This window comes from Panthera onca, chromosome B3 (assembly GCF_046562875.1).
Source record: "Panthera onca isolate mPanOnc1 chromosome B3, mPanOnc1 haplotype 2, whole genome shotgun sequence".
NCBI classification, from domain to species: Eukaryota; Metazoa; Chordata; class Mammalia; order Carnivora; family Felidae; genus Panthera; species Panthera onca.
This window is the reverse complement of record NC_138344.1, coordinates 67,570,998-67,590,780: the sequence shown is the minus strand read 5'-3', so window position 1 is coordinate 67,590,780 and position 19,783 is coordinate 67,570,998. Positions and strand designations below refer to the sequence as shown.

Here is a 19,783-nt window from a genome sequence, read left to right as displayed (position 1 = left end):
AACAAACCAGGGAATACTATTTTCAATCAGACTAGGGGTTTATTATTAACTAATGACAATTTTTGGTGGTCATTAACTGGCTTAACAAGGAATTCAGAAGAACTTCTAAAAAAGGCTTTGAAATAAAACACTACCAAACAAAACCTATTACAGTGACATAATGAAAGCTACACTTCCTATACTATTAGGTTCCTTACAGTATCTTTATTGCTTATGGTCATATGTTATAAAGGATGACATATGTACATGACATAAAATATGTACACACGTGCACATCTGAGGACATGCACATACACACATTAGGACATGGTTAAATTTAATAAAAATCCTTAATGCTAAGCATTCAAATACTGAATAGTTTCCAGCTTTAAAATGACTTGAAGGTACCAGAATATTATCCTAATGTATGTAACAGACAGAAGTACTTTCAGTTACCTATGATAAATTCTAAATTAAATTTCATGGCACACCTGAATCCCGTGCTTCTCTGGCTTACCTTCCCCAGAATAGTATTCAGTTGGGACAATATTTTCATCCCAAATGATTTTCTCAGTTGGATACAAAGGCATCTGGTTCAACTGCTGAATCTGAGAAATTCGACGTTCGTGACGAGATACCTAGAAACAGGTTCATGTAGAAAGTCAGAAGCATCTTTTGTTAAAATGATTTATGGAGAAATTCACCATAAAGTTTGAAATGAGAAGTTTCATCTCTTTCAGTTATGGTAGTACTTAGAGGTTTTTCTTTCCTTTTTTCAATTTCTCCATAAATCAAAGATGAAAGAGGCACCCATTATGGTGAGCTTTGTAATCAGATGGATCTGAGTTCAACTCCCAGAACCTCTATGTATGAGCTACATAAAAACTGGGCAAGATACCTCAACTTCCCTGATTTTAGCAATCTTTCAGTAAAACAGATAAAATACCACCTACCTCTCAGGTTTCTTATGAAAATGAAATAGAATACTGTAAAATAGCATCAAGGTGCCTTGCACATGCCAGCACTTAGTATTCATCAATGTAAGAAAAAAATGGGAGCCCTAAGTCCTTGATTAAAGTTTTTATTCTTATACTAAGTAAACAATATGGAAAATTTTGTTTATTAATAACCTGGTCTCAGCCTTCCTTGTAAAATGAGAGGTGGACTTGATGGCCTCTATGTAGATTTCCATTGTTAATATTATAGTAGTCCTCTATTTCAAACACAGAAATAAGCTTGTTCCCTAATTAATATGTTAAAATAATGATATATTTGAAAAATGTGTCATGTTCTCTTCAGTAGAGATAGTATTATTTTAGGAAAGAAGACAGTGTGATATCATCTAACCAATATGCATATTTCAACTTCTTCATCATTATTCAGATATTAGAAGAATCCAAAGCCTGAGGAAATCGTTTAGGAACAAGAGGAAATGAGAGATAACGCTGTAGCACTATAAATTTTTAAATTTTTAAAACCGTTTTCTTTTTGGCATAAATATTTCAATTTCAAAAATAAAATCTTAGCTCTAAGACTGTAAAAGGCATAAAATCAAGCCTTATGTTTAAACCTGTTTTCCATTAGAAAGATTCCTAAAGAAATCCTCATTTCTTTGTATAGTAAGGATTTATTAATAATCCCCAAACCTGACTTATGAGAAACGATTTTACATTGTCAGAAAATAGGACAAGGAATTTTTAGAAAGCACTTGGCACTCGGAAATAACGAAGAAGGCAAAAATGGTGACCCGAGACATACATTTCACACAAGTAAATATATCAATAAAAAAGTATTTTCCACACATGAATTAATTTAAAACTCCAGGAATTTCTCTCCAAATGGCACTGAAGCACCTGTCACCAGGCTTAAAACATCTGCTATAATGGTTTCTGGTAACTATTCCCAAAGTAGCATATCTTCTTCTCTACAGTAAGGAATTGTATTTTATACCCTATATTAAAAGTATTAGCTTGGAATATATGTCACAAAACTGTGTGCCCATTATGGCTCTATGTTAAAAGATGTATATATACTCTTACATAGTGTATGTCTGTAAAGTTATAAAAAACATACTAAAAACTACTCAAACTATAGCAGAGGAAGGAAGTCCTTTAGGATCTTTTCAATAGCAAACAGAAAACAAAAAATTAAAACAAGGTTTTTGTTTTTTTTTTTTTTTTACTCTTGACACTAGCAAAAATTGGGATGACTCATAACACCCAATGCTGGTACAAGCTTAAGGAGATATACTCTAACACACTGTTGGTGGGAAATGCACCTTTTTGAGGATAATTTGGCTGCATCCTATCTTTGAAATAAGCACATGTTTTAATCAAATAATTTCACTTCTAGGTACCTCTCCTAAATGTCCCCACATAGGCACAAAGAGGCATGTGCCAGGATCACATCATTATTTGTAAGTGAACATTGCAAACAACTTAAATATTCATAGTGTAGACATAATTACTCATACATTTTATGATTTTACTAAAGCTAAAAGTAAGGTATACTCCTTTCCCTCAAATTTTTCTGTGAGCCTTAAAACTGCACTTAAAAAAAAGAAAACCTTAAAAAAAAAAAACCTTACCAAAAAAAGTATTAGTTTGAGAGATAAAGTCCACTACTTTCCAAAATGACTGAAAAATCCCTTAGAATTCTTAAACCACTAAGTCACTGATAACTTATTTTCTTTAAACATTCCTGAGTTTTCTAATGATAAAGGTATACGTCAATATTCAAGGTACTTTAAATAACTTTTAAAATACACAGATAGACAGATATGAATACATATGTATTACCTGTGTGTATGTAACTGTGACCTCTAAAAGGCAGGAATGGTGTCAATTATCTATGCATTCCCCATTGCCTGAATCCAGAGCCTGACAAAGAAGCTGCTCGTAAATGTCTGTATGCAATGAATTCATGCCATAAAGCAGTTGTGAGAGGTAAAGTCTTGAGAAAAGAAATCTAACAGATGAGAAAAGAAATCTGACAAAACCAAATGATGATGTAATTGTAAAATAGGTAGCAACGATCTACTTACCCTTTAGCCCTGGAAAAAAAGACATACCCAGGTCTTTAGGTATGATTCAAAATGGTAGGGAAAATTCAAAGAACATTAACATTTACCAGCAATTCTAGAAGAAATTCTTTATCAAAAGTTGTGTCTTCATTTTTAGGAAGAGTTGGTAACAAGCAGAGGTATGATGCCACCTGGTGGAGTGTATTTGAACTGCAGAATAAGGAATATTCAGATCAAGAGTATTCTATTATTTAACCCTAGTCCATTTTTGAAACACCTAATTTTACACATGGCTTAAAACATTTTACCTAGAAAATATAATCGTACGATACAGCAGAAAATTAAAAAAAAATTACCAATGAAAGTTAATCCCCTTAATGTAGGCTCTCAAATTATCGTCTGCATACCTCTATGGTCCCTGAGACCCTTCTAGGAAGTATGCAAGAAAAATACTATTTTATATTAATACTAGGACATTATTTGTTTTTTTCCACTGTCTTTACCTACACAGTGTAAAGCAATGGTGGGTAAACTGCTGACATAGGGTAAGGTGGTGGCACCAACCAGGACTGTAAGTAGCCATAGCATTCCTCACTACCCCATGCAGAGTAAAAAACATTAAGAATGCAATTAATGAAGCAGCAAAATTAATATATTAACTAAAATTAAATTAGTAATTAAAATTAATTATTAATATAATTAAATTTGGACTCTTGACTATGCTTTTAAAAAATTCTGTGTGACAGAATGGGATGCACACATTTTGCACACAATTTTTGCTTGAAAGAACTGACAAACTATGGTTATTCAGACCTGAATAAATGGCAAAAAAATTTCAAATCTGAACAAACCAGTAACTTTAAGGAAAACAACTGACAGTATTTGTTACCAAAGATAAAATTTGAACTGCCAAGTGAAAAACTGGAATTCTAGAAAACTTGCATTCACCACCGTGAGCTGAACAGCTTTCCATTACTTAAATACGTTTCATCACGCTCCCCAAATTCCCTCACATACTCTATCCCAGTCCCTGGTAACCACTAATCTGTTTTTGATCTCTACGACTTTGCTTTTTCCAGAAGGTCAAATAAATGGAATCATACGTTATGTAGCCTTTGACACTGGTTGCTTTCATTCAGCATAACGCAACTAAAATGCACCCAGACTGCATGTCTGTAATCGGTTCCTTTTTATTGCTGAGTAGTATTCCATCATATGGGATGTAGCACAGCACGTGTATTCACTCACCAGTTGAAGGATATGTTTTTAAAAGATAACTATAACTAAAGCCACTATATACATTTCCACACAGATTTTTGTGCAAACACAAATTTTCATTTCTCTTGGGTATATCTGTGAGAATACTAGATTGTACAGTAAGTACATGTTTAACTTTACAGGAAACTGTCAAATTTTTGCGAACTTCGAATTCTTATCAGCCATGTATGAGAATCCAGCTGCTCCACATCCTTGTCATAAGTCAATACACTGCATGTTTTTTTTAAACAATTCTAATAGACATGTAATGGTATCTCATTATGATTTTAATATGCATTTCTCTAATGACTAATGATACTAAGCATCTTTCTGTGGCGTTACTGAAATGCATTATCTTTGGTGAAGTATCTGTTCAAATCTTGAGCTAAATTTTTTTTTATATATATTTGAGAGAAAGAGAGTGCAAGTGGGAGAAAGAGAATCCCAAGCAGACTCCACAGCCAGCACGGAGCCTGACCAGGGCTTGATCCCACAACCCCAGGAACATGACCTGAGCTGAAAGCAAGAGTCGGACACCTCAACAGACTGAGCCACCCAGGCACTCCTTGAGCTATTTTTAAATTGTTTTCTTATCACTGATTTCTGAGACAGCCCATCATCAGATACGTGTTTGGCCAATATTTTCTTCCCCTTTGGGGTTGTATTTTCATTCTCTTAACAATGTCTTTTCAAATAGTAATAGTTTTAAATTTTTATAAAGTCCAACATATCCATTTTTTTTCTTTACGGACTGTGCTTTGGTGTCTATGGAAATGTTTGTACAAACCATAATCACACAGATATGCTGTATGTCCTATTAGTTCCCGTTTTGATAAATAGGTCTATGACTCACTTTGAGTTAATCTGTGTACAGAATGTGAAGTATGGGTTAAATTTCATACTTTGCATAGAGATGTCCAACTGTTCCACTATTGTTGAAAAGATTATCCTTTCTCCATTGAGTTGCTTTGGCATCTTAGTCAAAAATCAACTAACCATATATGTGCGGTCTATTTCTGAATTCTATTTTGTTCCGGTGATGTCTATGTCTGTCTGTCTTTTATTCAATACCACAGGGTCTTGACTACTGTAGCTTTACAAGCAATCTTGAAATTCGGTAGTGAGGATCCTCCAACTCTGTTCTTTTTCAAAATGGTTTAGGCTGTTCTCATCTCTGCCTTTCTATATTAATTTCTGAATAAGCCTGTTAATTTCTAGAAAATATTCTGCTGGAATTTTGATTGGAACTGAATTATATCTATGGATCAGTTTGGGCAGAATTCATACCTTAATTGAGTCCTCTCATCCATAAGAAAGGCAAATATCGCCATTTCTAAAATTAATTCACTTTAATTGCACAGAGTTCCTTAATATGGTTTCAGATACCACACTAAAACTAACGTTTAAGAAACTACCACTTGTCAAGTTTTTATATTGTATCAAAGAAAAATATTCACAATTATTTGAAAAAGCTACTGAAATATATTTCCCTTTTGCATAAGGCCTGATTTTCTTCATTTACTTCAACCAAACAATCTCACAATAAATGAAATACAGAAGCACATCTGCAAATTCAACTGTCTTTGATTAAGTCAGACATTAAAGAGATTGCAAAAGTGTAAAACAATGCCACTTTTCACTATATTTTTTTTAATTTGGGAGAATATATTTTTCATTAATAATATGTATGCTAACATAATAGGCTTTTAATTAGCTTTTTAAATAAATTATTTAACATTTTTCCAGTTTTAATTTCTATTATAGCAAATATAATGGCTATAATCCACATTAAAAAAAAGGTTTTTAACATCATCTATAATTTACAAGATTGTAAAGAAGTAATATGGGCAAAAATAAATTCCCCATATGGATTATGCAGCTACGTTTAATGTAAAAAAAAAAATCTATAAAGGTGTTTTAAAACATACTACTTTATAATCTTATGGGGAGGAAGGCCTTCTAACATAAAACATTTGATATTGTTGTTAAGAAGACTTGACATATAATTTAAAAATTGTAAATGCTGTAATAACAAAATATACCAACACAAAATCTAAAGTGAGAAACGGAGAGAAAATAATTACAACACAAACTAGACAAAATATTAGTATGCAAAATAAAGGTTCTTAAAGAAATCAATATGACAAGCAATGAAATACAAAATAGCAAAAGATAACAAGAAAGTTACAGACAAAATGCAAATGGCCAAGAAAAATAGAAAGATGCTCAATTTCCCCAACATAATCACAAAATGCAAAGTAAAACAATGACGGTTCTTTTATCTTTGGACTGGCGAAAATTAAAGACTAATTTACCTAGCTGGTAGGGAAAGAAATAAATCCTCAAATTCTGTTGGTATAACTGGTACATACTTTTGAAGGGAATTTAGCAATATATAACAAATTTTAAATACATAACCCCTTTGAGTCAGCCATTGTGCTTCTGTGAATCAGTGCCAAAAATTTTTACATAGAAATAAAAAGGATGTTGTTCATTAGTGAGTCATTAATAATGGCCAAAAATTTAGAAATTAAAGATTTGTCAATTGGAGAGTGATCACAAAATAATATGGCAGAGTTATTCAAAGGAACTTTCTGCAGTTCATTAAGAGAATGAAATAATTCTATGTGTCATTATAAGAGTTATTATTTGGGTGCCTGAGTGGCTCGGTTGGTTAAGCGTCCGACTTTGGCTCAGGTCATGATCTCACAGTTTTTGAGCTCGAGCCCCACATTGGGCTCTGAGCTGACAGCTCAGAGCCTGGCGCCTCCTTCAGATTCTGTGCCTCTCTGTCTGCCCTTCTCCCACTCACTCTCTGTATCTCTCTCTCAAAAATAAACATTAAAAAAAAGTTATTAAATCTTATGAAGATTCAATAATCTTCCAAGTTAATCAACTTCTAAGTTAAAGCCAAGTTTGTTTCATTTTAGAGATCCATAATAAGCTAAACATAATTTCTCCCAAGAGTTAAGGACAACAGGGAGATAACAGAGCACAGTTAAAAGTCTGGTTTGAGGGGCGCCTGGATGGCTAGTTGGTTAAGCGTCTGACTTCGGCTCAGGTCATGATCGCTCGGTTTGTGGGTTTGAGCCCCGTGTCGGGCTCTGTGCTGACAAGCTCGGAGCCTGGGGCCTGCTTCAGATTCTGTGTCTCCCTCTCTCTCTGCCCCTCCCCTGCTCACGGTCTGTCTCCGTCTCTTAATAATAAATAAACGTTAAAAAAAATTTTTTTTTTAAATAAAAAAATAAAAGTTAGGTTTGAATCCTATCTCTGCTGCTTACTTGCTATTTGACCTAGACAAATGACCTAACAATTCTGTGTCTCAGTGACCTTATACCTAAAATGGTACCTACTTCTCACACGAATGAAAGTCTTGAGGATTATTTACATACTTAGCAGAGTGCCTACCACGTGGTACAAACGTATTACTACATTTTCAAAAATGTGTATTAGCTGAGTGCCAAAGAATATTACTAATTTCATAAATTTTAAACACACAAAAAGGTTTCTAACTCATACCTTTGATGTCACATATGAACATTTACTGATATGACTGATGGGATACCAGTTTTATGTTCTACTTTAAGAAAACTTTATGATCTAGGAAAAATGTTTAAGTTATGAAAAATATAAATTTTGGGACGCCTGGGTGGCTCAGTTGGTTAAGTGTCCAACTTCGGCTCAGGTCATGATTTCATGGCTCATGAGTTCAAGCCCCATGTCCGAATCTGTGCTTCCCTCTCTCTCTCTGCCCCTCCCCCGCTCATGCTCTGTCTCTCCAAAACAAAAATAAAAACCATTAAATTAATAAATATTAATTTTGCTCCCAAAATAGATGATCAATAATTATAGCGAAGTGACTTAACGATACTAACTGCTGGAGAGAAGCATTAGTTTTAGTTGTCAACAAAGCGAGTGGTGCAACAAGTTACATTATTTAAGATAGTGTAAAATGATTAAAAACACAAAGAAAATTAAAATTCAGTTTTCTTTCCATGTTGACTTACCTAAGTGGTCCAAAAAACTTGACCAAAGATTCCCGAGTATCTACTTCTGCCACATTTGAGAGTGCAAAATCATAGAGTTCAGGGAAATGTGCAAAGGCAGCTCTCTAGAAAACGGGAAAAACAAAAACAAAACTCAAGAACTAATGTCTGCATATTAACAATAAACTACAATTTATATACTATATAATAAAAATATCAAAAAATATATTAATGCACTTCTGTTTCTTATATGCTTCTCATATGTGACCTCTGCCTTATTTAGCCAGAAGCATTCAATACAATGGGGGAAAACCAGAATTATTCTAGCAGGAACGCAAAAACAAAGAGTCAATGTTCAATTTTTTATTTCTAAGTTGTATTTTGAACATACATGAAACAGCCAATAAAGCTACCTTCACTGACAGGAAGGGAGAGAAATAAAATACCTGAAGAGATAGCTTGAGGGAGAAGCCAAAAGTACAGTGTGTTTGTGCTTTGTTTTACTTAGGAACTCTGGAAAGAAAGGACTTCACAGGGTTAACACCCCCAGCCGACATGGGGTAAGCCACAAGAAAACAGAAATAGTAGCACTACAGTGACCGGGTAAGAGTGTATGTGAGAACATCCCTAGTCTTAATGCCCATGTGGCACAGAGAAATCCGGAAGTTTTCATGTGCCCCACAGTGGGATGACATAAAAACCTGCCAAGGTTACTGGTGAGCATGCCATAGGGTTACTACAGGCAATGGTAAAATGACCCTGCAACCCAAGCCTGAGAGTGAACTGTTGAAGCTTGGAAACGAATGGGAGTCAGCTCTCTGGAGGACTCCAGCATCACCAAGAGCAAGAGTGCGGCCTCATCAGCAAGGAGATAGCCAAGCTCCTCGGGAATCATCATGCCATGCCTGTGCCAAAAGAGCAGACCACAAGCCGCGCCAGCTGTGGTTACTTCAAGGGCAGAAGCAGAAGGACAAAAACACCAATGCTCTGAGCAAAGCAAGAAAAGACATGTTAAGCTGTGCAGGTCACTCTTCTTCCAAAACAATGAGGCTATCTCAATGCTTCCATATACCCAGATGCCATTTGGGGAAAGAAGAGGGAGAGCAGAGAGTCCCTGAGAGATAGTGGAATTGATTATGAAAGACATTTTGAACTTAAGTTTGACTCTTTCCCCAAAAAGACTGAAACAGAAAGGACTGAATTTCTCCAAAGTGACAAATAAAAGCTTCTTTCTACCACGGCAAGAGCAAGAGGAAATCAAGAACAGAAAACAAAGGTACTCTGTTGACACAGCTGAGCTGTACTGGCCAATTTCGGTCCCATTACGTGTGTTTATCTTTAAAATTTATAAAACGCTCACACATACTTTGTCGGTACATTGGGAATACTCTTTCATAAATAAAACTGGTAAGTATATGCACCAAATTGGCCCAGTAATTAATCAAACATTTCTGAGTGTCAAATATCAGTATCTTGATTCTCAAGATTGAAGACTATGAAGAAAGCCATTTTTTTCCCCCATGAATTCATTAGAAATAGTAATATTTTAAAAGTTATATTTAAAAAAAATTTTTAAAGTAATATTTTAAAAGTAATATTTTAAAAACTTACTTAAAAAATAAATAAAATATTTAAATAAAATATTTAAAAGTAATATTTTTAAAAAATTTAAAAATTAGCATTATTTTGAGTATTTAAAAATTTTAAAAGTAATATTTTAAAAGTTCAAGATGAAACACTATTAAATTAGTAGTTTTTTATACCTGTACTACATGAAACTACATTATTTATGAACCAACTTGATGGGAGCAGAAGCACAGGCTATACTGCATTTCAGTCACCTGGAGAGAAGTGATTCTGTCATAGTGAATTGTGGTCATCTCATTCTCTGTCAGAGCGTTCCCAGTCTGGTCGTTAATCTCAAAACCAGTATAGAACTTAAGCATGTCCAAAAGCTGAAAGGATACATTTACATTAATAAACTGTGTGAACATAAGAACAAGAAACCACAAACAAAAACTACTTATTATAAAGATTAAGTAAGTCTGTATACCTTCTCCAAGGTGCTGGAAAACTCTGGAATGTAAACACTGCAACAAACACTTCAGAACATATCCAAACATGTTTTATTTGTGTGAGGAAAAAGTATGTTTCTTGTGAATAAATTGTTAAGAGTCTATTTCATATACACGGTCTACTTCTACAGAGAGGAACTTAAATTGAAATCCCAGTACTGAACGGACATTAAGGATTTAATCAAAGGAAGCCAAACACTTAATGGAAAAAAACAAAGTACACCACTGCCAATTTATGGAACTACACCACTAGAGGGAACTCCTGAGGTCCTTTACTTAGGTAGGCCACTTAATACAGAATTTTCTGAATGAGGGTTTTGGAATTCATAATTGGAGATATTCTTCTCTGTGTGCTGCTACTATTAGGGAAATGCAGCAAGGTGAGGAAAGCTAAGATATTTATTCCTCTCATCAGTCTCCACAGCCATTAAGCCCTTTCTTTGGCTTAGTTCCTGCTGCTATAATGAAGGCCTGTTTTCCCCAGAGACACAGTCTACTGGCTACATTTACCCCAAATCTTCATCATTATTGATTCTAACCTATGGCAGAACAGATACTAGAATTTTAGTATGTTTTAATGTATGTGGCAAATCACTGGATAGAAATTTAGTAAGAGAATGAGAAAAAATATAGATACAAGATAAAAGAATTCTTAAAAGAATATATAAGCACACAAAAATTATATCTCCAACTATGATCTCATTGAAAGGCAAGTATTAGGAGTTTGGTAGAAGACTTTCCTGAAGAGGTGATGCGAAACAGGAAATGTGAAACACTATTACTTCTTTCTACTCAAGGTAGCAAATGAAGTGCACTGCCATGCTCTCAACGGTTTTGGTCACCACCATCTTATGGAAAGACAGCCATGAGGAGGGCATAGTTCTCTTGAAATTAATGCTCATCATCTACTGTATTCCACAGTGGTTACTAACATAAAATATATGAGTATGTGGGACTGCACTGCCAAAATCCTAATTTAGTCCAATAATAAAATCACATATGATTAATCAAAGCTCTTCATTCATTTGTTTTCTATACTAAGATTTGATTTTACTTTAAAATGACTAATTGGGAATTTACATTACTTAATTCAATATTTAGTAAAATTTCCTTTATATCACCACTGGCACTCTTGGTTGCATGGCAGAAAAAGAATCAATTTAGAAATGAAAATATGTTCAGATATATCAATGCTCACCTGGGAAAAAAGATGCCCATCCTCTTCTCTATGAACAAGATTGGAAAGGTAACAGTGAACCAAAAGGTGGGAGTCATCCAGAATGGTATTAAACCAGCGCCTTGTGGGGAGGAGGGCCTAAAAAAAATAAATACCATGGCAATAAATCTGCATGTTCTCTGCAGCTAGAGGTAAACTCTACTGATCCTTCACTCAGAAGTGTACAATCATGTACAAAGTACCCTCTAGTCTCCCAAAAGACACTGTGCACAAAGCAAAGGGTCTGGTCCATGTGTAAATAGGCGCAGTGGCAATGTTTATAAATAAAATACGACATTAGAAGAAATTTCACAGATAGGAAAGCCAGTAGTTTTCAAACAAAATCTTCTATGAAATCTCAATATATTTTGGGTATAGATTTAAAAATGGTGCTACTAGGGGCACTTGTACCCCAATGTTTATAGCAGCACTCTCAACAATAGCCAAATTATGGAAAGAGCCTAAATGTCCATCAACTGATGAATGGATAAAGAAATTGTGGTTTATATACACAATGGAATACTACGTGGCAATGAGAAAGAATGAAATATGGCCTTTTGTAGCAACGTGGATGGAACTAGAGAGTGTGATGCTAAGTGAAATAAGCCATACAGAGAAAGACAGATACCATATGGTTTCACTCTTATGTGGATCCTGAGAAACTTAACAGAAACCCATGGGGGAGGGGAAGGGGAAAAAAAAAAAAAAAAAAAGAGGTTAGAGTGGGAGAGAGCCAAAGCATAAGAGACTGTTAAAAACTGAGAACAAACTGAAGGTTGATGGGGGGTGGGAGGGAGGGGAGGGTGGGCGATGGGTATTGAGGAGGGCACCTTTTGGGATGAGCACTGGGTGTTGTATGGAAACCAATCTGACGATAAATTTCATATATTGAAAAAAAAAAAAAAATGGTGCTACTCTGAGAGAAAAGGGACTGGGGACCCCTATATGGAGACTTCGTCCTCCATTTCCTCTTACCACATCGTCCTCTGACAGTCAGCAAGACAATGTTGAGACACTGTGATCATCAGTTTGAAAACCACTAATCTAATCAAATATCCTCATTTTATAGATGAGGTTATTGAGATCCTCAGAGGCTATAAATTAGTTACTGGCAGAATGAGAATCTGAATGAAGATCTCATGCATGGCTGCAAGTCCAATACTCTAATACATATGTCAAGAAACTACCTTCTCTCTCCAGATAAGAAATGAACACAAAGGATTTTCTTTCAATTTCCTGCATTAAAGAGGGAAAGGAAATGAACTCAGTCTGAATTATACCAACTCTGCATCTGAACTCTCTGTCAAAATCTTGCACCTAGTATTATGAAATCTTCTTCAAGGATCTTAATTTAAAAAGTTGACAATAGCAGCTATATCTTTCTTCACCAACAATATTAGGCACATTTAGAAAAGTGAGATTAAAGAGATGCCCATAAATCCACAATTTCAGCCACTATTAAAAACTCCATGATGGGGTATTAAAATATGATAGAAAATAAATTGCCACTGCTGGACCCATATTTAATAACTATACTACATGTTTTTTTCTACAAATAGCAGCCATCTGACAGTTATTTGAAAACTTAAAGAGCCAACTGCATTTTACTTTTGTTTCTCTGTTACACATAGAAACAGGTAAAATCTAAGGCCTGTCTGAGGTAATGAAGAAATATTTCACATATTTCACAATCATATGCTTAACCTTATCCACCGTAATGATGATGTAACAGGAAAGTCACTGCAAATTTCTTACCTCCAGATCAATCATAAGTTCAATGAATCTTTCACAGTAATGAACTTTGTCCATAGTGACAGGTTCTGGACATAACAGACAGAACATGTTAAAATTTCCTTACTTAGAATCTACAAAGAACTTATCAAACTCAACACCCAAAAAACAAATAATCCAGTGAATAAATGGGCAAAAGACATGAACAGACACTTCTCCAAAGAAGACATCCAGATGGCCAACTGACACACGAAAAAATGCTCAACATCACTCATCATCAGGGAAATACAAATCAAAACCACACTGAGATACCACCTCACGCCTGTCAGAATGGCTAACATTAACAACTCATAGATGTGGAGAACAAACTGAGGGTTGCTGGAGGGATTGTGGGAGGGGGGATGGGCTAAATGGGTAAGGGGCATTAAGGAATCTACTCCTGAAATCACTGTTTCACTATATGCTAATTTAGATGTAAATTTTAAAAAAATAAAATAATAAAAATACTAATATTAAGTAAGTGACTTAGATTATCAGCATATGACAAGTTTTTCTATACACTTAGGCTGGGAGTAACATTATGCCTAAAATCAGGTATAGCTGATGTATAGCATTAGTATCTATTCCTCACTAAATTATAGGTATGATTTTCAGTTGTAAAATATTACTTGGAAGGTTGGCATTTATAAGTAATTCTGTTCTACTGTAGTGTAAACAAAGCAACAATCTCTGATGCAAAAATATAAATATGGTATATCTACAGAACTGTTCTTAGATTATATCCCATTTAGGAAATAAAATATTAACAAATGACACACCTTACATAGTATATATACACCTTTATTAAGTAAAAAGTATTCTATGTAGAGCTTGCAAACCCAACATAATGTAATTAGCCCCTCTGGATATACAAGCGTATCTCCCTCCCTCTGTCTCTCTGTCTCTCTGTCTCTCTCTCTCACACACACACGCACACACACACACACACACAAATACAGTATAATCATGGCATATTTTTATGCCATGTACATAGTCTACATAGTATATATTTGTATTTGTTTCATCAATAAATAGGGGCCACATTGGAGGGAATATCTTTCCCATTTTGCCTGATAGCTTGTTATCTCAAAAATCACTGTCTCCTGTCCAATCAATATTTGATGCTGTCTAAAAACACTATTCAGTACCACAGGATAAATGCCATGTGGGTCTGTGACTGACTTGTTCAACACTGTACCCTAGCACCTTGTTCAGGATCTAGGTCTTGCAAGCAAACTCAAAAAAGATTTGCTAAGTAAATGAATATTTCAATAACCATATAAAAAGAGAAGAGAGAGGGAGAGGCGGAGGGAGAGAAAGAGAGAATCTTAAGCAGGCTTCACATTCAGCACAGAGCCTAATGCAGAGCTCAATCCCATGGATGACCCGAACCAAAATCAAGCGTCAGACACTCAACCAACAGAGCTTACCCAGGCACCCCAAAATATGTGAATTTTTAACGCAGTCATAATACTCAGACTGGTCATATATATGAAAAGGGGAGGGCAGGTACATTGTCTTTATGATTTAAAACTGTTCTAGGAGCAGTTTTTAGATTAGAGGCTAGTCAATAATACTATAGGAGCATCTAAACCACAACTTCACAAATAAGCTGAGAGGAAGAAGATAGTTACCAGAAGGTGGCACTGATTTCAACACAGAGATAAACTTCTGGATGAGTTGTGAAAGGAATCTTCTTTCTTGGTAGGCTCTAAAATCAGAGAACAATGTTGACCAAATTGTTTTTGAAAAATAATTATTTCAAAAGTAAAATTTAAATGCTGAACAAGCTTTTCTTATACTATTCAAATGTTCCACTTCTCTCTGAAATTAGGATCATAATTTGAACACACACCTGCTTCTTTGTATGTATACACAAGACTATGTAAAGAAAAGAAGAGCCTCATTACCGGCCTAAATGAGCCAGCAAAGAAAACACCACTTTCTCTTACCATGTTACTGTGAAGGTTTTCACTTGAGATTTAAAGGTCAGAACTTGAAATTTTCAAAATTTCATTTACAGTCTGCCCTTAACATTCAAAATTTAACGTTTAAGTATACAGTTAAAACAAGCAATTTTATACTTTAGTATATTTTAAGTATTATATATAATAGAGTATTACAATGTCTAAAACTTAAATGCTGGTTTAAAGAACAACTTTCTACTCATACTAATTTAAGATGCACTGTGTACCAGTCAATCAACAAACATTCACCAGGTATTGGACAGCTGTAAATGATTATGCCAGTCCTGGGGGAAATACAAAGGAGGGGAATGACTACATGACCGGAAACAAGTCATATAACATGACGATAAGCAGTAACACAAATCAACATGTAATTACTAAAACTGGCTGACATTAAATGAGCACTTACTGTGTCAGGATCTGAGCTGTGTTAAGTGCTTCACTCGAATAATCTCATTAAATGCTGACAACAGTCCCATTAAACAGGTACTACGGTTCCAATAGGTTCCAACTGAAGAACCTATTCTTTCAACAACTACACATGTATTTTTTTAAAAAATGTTTTAATTTTTATTTTTGAGAGAGAGAGACAGAGAGAAATGGAGCACAAGTGAGGGAGAGGCAGAGACAGAGGGAGACACAGAACCTGAAGCAGTCCCCAGGCTCTAAGCTGTCAGCACAGGGCCCAACATGGGGCTCAAACCCACCAACTGCGAGATCATGACCTGAATTCAGATGACCTTAACCAACTGAGTCACCTGATGCCCCTCAACAACTACACATATTTTAACTATTATACCAACAGCTGGAGTTTCAATAAAAAACACACAGCGTGGTTTGAAGTTCAGAAGAAAGCACAGTGGCTTGAAGTAGTTGGTCCAGAAGTGTTTGGAAGGTTAGCCTTCAATAAAGTGGAGTGGAGGGGAAAGGGTACTTAGGGAAGGAATGTTGAAGAAACAATCAATACCCAGGGATTTGGGGGAGTCACAAACAAAACAGCTGGAGGTTTCTGAATGCCACTGCAAGGAGTTTAGAGCTTCTCCTCTAAGAAGGAAACCACTGTAAGCTTGTGAATAGGCAAAGCTTGTGAATATGGGAAAACCACAAAATTTTCTATGAAGATGGCTAGTTAGACTCATTGTTGTGGGAAAGCTGGAAGAAACATCAAATAGGAATTCATTGTAATGCTTTAGTCAAGAGGCTCTGGAGGCTTGAATTAAGATGACAGCAGTGTGAACAGGCAAAAGAGAGGAAGGACAAAAGATCAACAGGATTGTCTGACTGGATATAAATTGCTGGCCAAAGGACTGGAATATTCCAAGCCCAATTTCTGAAAGAATTAAGAGAAACTGGCCAGAAAATTAAGTTTAGGAGGGAAAACAATGAATGTTACTTAAGTGAAACTGGAGTTCATGACAAACAGAAGTACAGCTAACCCTTGAACAACACAGGTTTGAAATGTATAGGTCCACTCACATGCAGATTTTTTCAATAAATACAGCACAGTACTGGAAATATATCTTCTCTTCCTTATGATTTTCTTAGTAATATTTTCTATTCTCTAAGCTTAATTTACTATAAGAGTACAGTATATGATATACAAAATATACAAAATACGTGTTCACCAACTGTTATCAGTAAGGTTTCTGGTCAACAGAGGACTATTAACAGTTAGGTTTTTGGGAAGTCACGAGTTACATGAGGACTTGTGACTATATGAGAGGGTGGCCAGTGCCCCTAATCCCTGCCCTGTTCAAGGGTCAACTGTATACAGCAAAGAATTATTCAAAGACAGGGCCAGAGAGATTTATGATTAAATCATGTTGAGGTAACAGGAAGAGTAGGTTTAAGAAAAAATAGTCAAGTAATGCAGATGCCATGTGATTAATCTAATCAAGAGGCTGCTGGGTGGGAAGACACCATGAATACTGAGACTAGAGTTGGAAATTAAAGAAGGAATTTTCCTACCCTGTCCCTAATATTTTCTCCTCGTGGCTCTCACTCCCACCCACCCAAACTCATTTTTCTGACATGTAGCTTTTCTTAGTTCTTCCTATTTTCAGTAACCACCAGCACAACTCCAGGTTCCATTTCTTTTTGTCCTCAACCCTCTTTTCATGGTTTATGTATCTCACTAAATAATCTCATCCATACTCATGAATTTAATTACCAGCTACACATGTATAGAGTACTCTCCAGAGTGGATCAAACAATAAGAAAGAACCAGAAAGTCATCATAGGTCCAAGGGAAGGGAGTCTTCAGCATATATACATATGCAGAAAAAAAGGAGTGAATGGAAAAGAGCAATAAAAGATGGAGACACGGGGTGCCTGGGTGGCTCAGTTGGTTAAGTGCCCAACTTTGGCTCAGGTCATGATCTCACAGCTCGTGGGTTCGAGCCCCACGTCGGACTCTGTGCTGACAGCTCAGAGCCTGGAGCCTGCTTTGGATTCTGTGTCTCCCTCTCCCTCTGCTCCTCCCTCACTCATGCTCTGTCTCTCTCTCTCAGAAATAAACATTAAAAAAAAAAAAAAAAGATTTTAAAGATGGAGACAGTGCAAGGGGTATTGCTGCACTAGTCACCGAGTTAGCCTCACAGAGAGAGAGAGAGAGAAAAGCCTCTTTAAGAGTATGTGGATCCTTCCCGTTTCCTACTAATAGCACTTTGTGTGGTGAAATAAATACTTGCTATCAGACTTCCCCAACTCATAATAAATACTACTATTAAAAGAAACCATAATCCTCACCTGCTTCTTTAATCCTTATACTTAACTTATCTTTCTCCCTAACATGTATCACCATCTAATACACTATATAATTGATCTTTTTTTTGGTGCTATCTGCCCGCAACTAGAATGTAAGCTCCACAGAATAGGAACTACTTCCATTTCATTCTCTATTATGTCCCCTATACCTAGAAGAGCACCTGGCAAAATGATAAACATTCACTATTTGTTGAATGAATGAATAAATGAATGAACAAATGAATGATGGCTGGAGTGTATAAAAGTCACTATTAAGAGTAAGGGAGTGAGAAAAAGAAAGAAAAGTTGATTGATAGCTTGAAGATTGTGCAGAAAATTGAAAAACATCCATGACAGACAAACTACGGTCAAGAGGCAGGGAGAGGATCAATGATATACTTATCACTGGAGCAGAGAGAAGAGAAAGAAGAAAAACATGGTAATGCTGTGGTTTCCCCTTTAGACCTTTATGAAAAATATTCCTACGACAGTAAAAGCACTTCTTATTTATTTAGTTCAGCCTATATAAAGGAAACAACAAACCAATCAACATCATCTAGGACTTACAACCAAAATAATAAACCAATGTGGAACAAAATTTTGGCAACATACTGTTCTCTTGCTTCTGGATCCATCTTTTCATCATTCTTTTTAATCAAGTTCCAAAATTTTCTTAGCTTAGGGGTTTTTTTTAATTCTAATTCCAATCGTGCCTGAAAGAATGATGTGATATTAAATCACCAGTAACCTCAAAGTTTACAAAGGTAAATATTAGATCAACTATCAGCTAGTTTTCTAATGTGTGGATACAATATAAAGCAATGGGATAAAACCTGAAAGCAACATGACAAAACCTGAAAACTAAGAAACTAACAACTCTAATTTTAAAAAAACTATTTAATTCTAACAATTGTTACTAATAATGTAAAAAAAAAAAGAAACTGCCTTTTCTTATGAAGGTCATAAGCTCAATAATCAATTAAATTTCTTATTTCTAAAACGAAGGATTTAAATTTGAAAAATATGAGCATTAACACTTATTAGTAAAATCACTGAAGTTTGAAAAATGAGTCTAAAACAATGAACATAGAAACAGCTGTCACAAGCAGACAAGGAAATGTCCATATGACTACATTCTTTCTAATGGCACTTATCAGTTAACTTAGCATTAAATAATTAGCTTAGCACTAATTATTTATATATGCCTGTTTTCATCACCATCAGCCGGTACCTATGAATGAACTTGCATATTTGGCTCTATGCAAAAACCCATATGCAGGAAATGGTATTTTGAATAAAGTACTATACTAAAATTTGACAGTTATAACTTTACTCCCCAAGATCAGTTAATTGGGTTTTGATACAGGCACATATTATCCAATAAGTATTTGATGAAAAAAAGGAAGTCATTAAACATAATCCAGACCTTCTCCTATAGCTATATGTACATTCTAATCTAAGAAAATAAAATATTCTAGTCTATATTTAGTCTCATCCAAAGGCACACGCAGAAATAATCACCATAGTTTGCTAAATTTATCCCCCTTCTTTATGAACTCCATAGATATTATCTTATTTTACCTTATAATACTGACATGAGGTGAAATCTACTAGCTTGCAGATACATAAAAACTTTAAAACTGAAAAAAACTGCATCCATGACAAATTAATGCATAATAAATACATTTTCTAAACAGGAAAAGGGGTTTTTGGCCACCATTTTATACCTATGTTAAAGCTACAAAGTCTAAAACCACATTTTCCAC

The 19,783-nt window shown here is 35.1% G+C and overlaps 1 protein-coding gene across 1 annotated transcript in view; it reads right to left on the bottom strand.

Moving 5' to 3' along the window:
- The window catches only part of AQR (aquarius intron-binding spliceosomal factor), a 106,111-nt gene that overhangs the window by 58,068 nt on the left and 28,260 nt on the right, over window positions 1-19,783 (bottom strand). The window contains exons 9-16 of the mRNA XM_060619009.3: window positions 18,630-18,730; window positions 14,940-15,016; window positions 13,291-13,355; window positions 11,518-11,634; window positions 10,086-10,199; window positions 8,266-8,369; window positions 3,109-3,211; window positions 497-617 (exon numbers count right to left, since the gene is read on the bottom strand). Of these exons, the coding sequence (XP_060474992.1) occupies window positions 497-617; window positions 3,109-3,211; window positions 8,266-8,369; window positions 10,086-10,199; window positions 11,518-11,634; window positions 13,291-13,355; window positions 14,940-15,016; window positions 18,630-18,730 (802 nt within the window). The remainder of the gene's footprint in view (window positions 1-496; window positions 618-3,108; window positions 3,212-8,265; window positions 8,370-10,085; window positions 10,200-11,517; window positions 11,635-13,290; window positions 13,356-14,939; window positions 15,017-18,629; window positions 18,731-19,783) is intronic.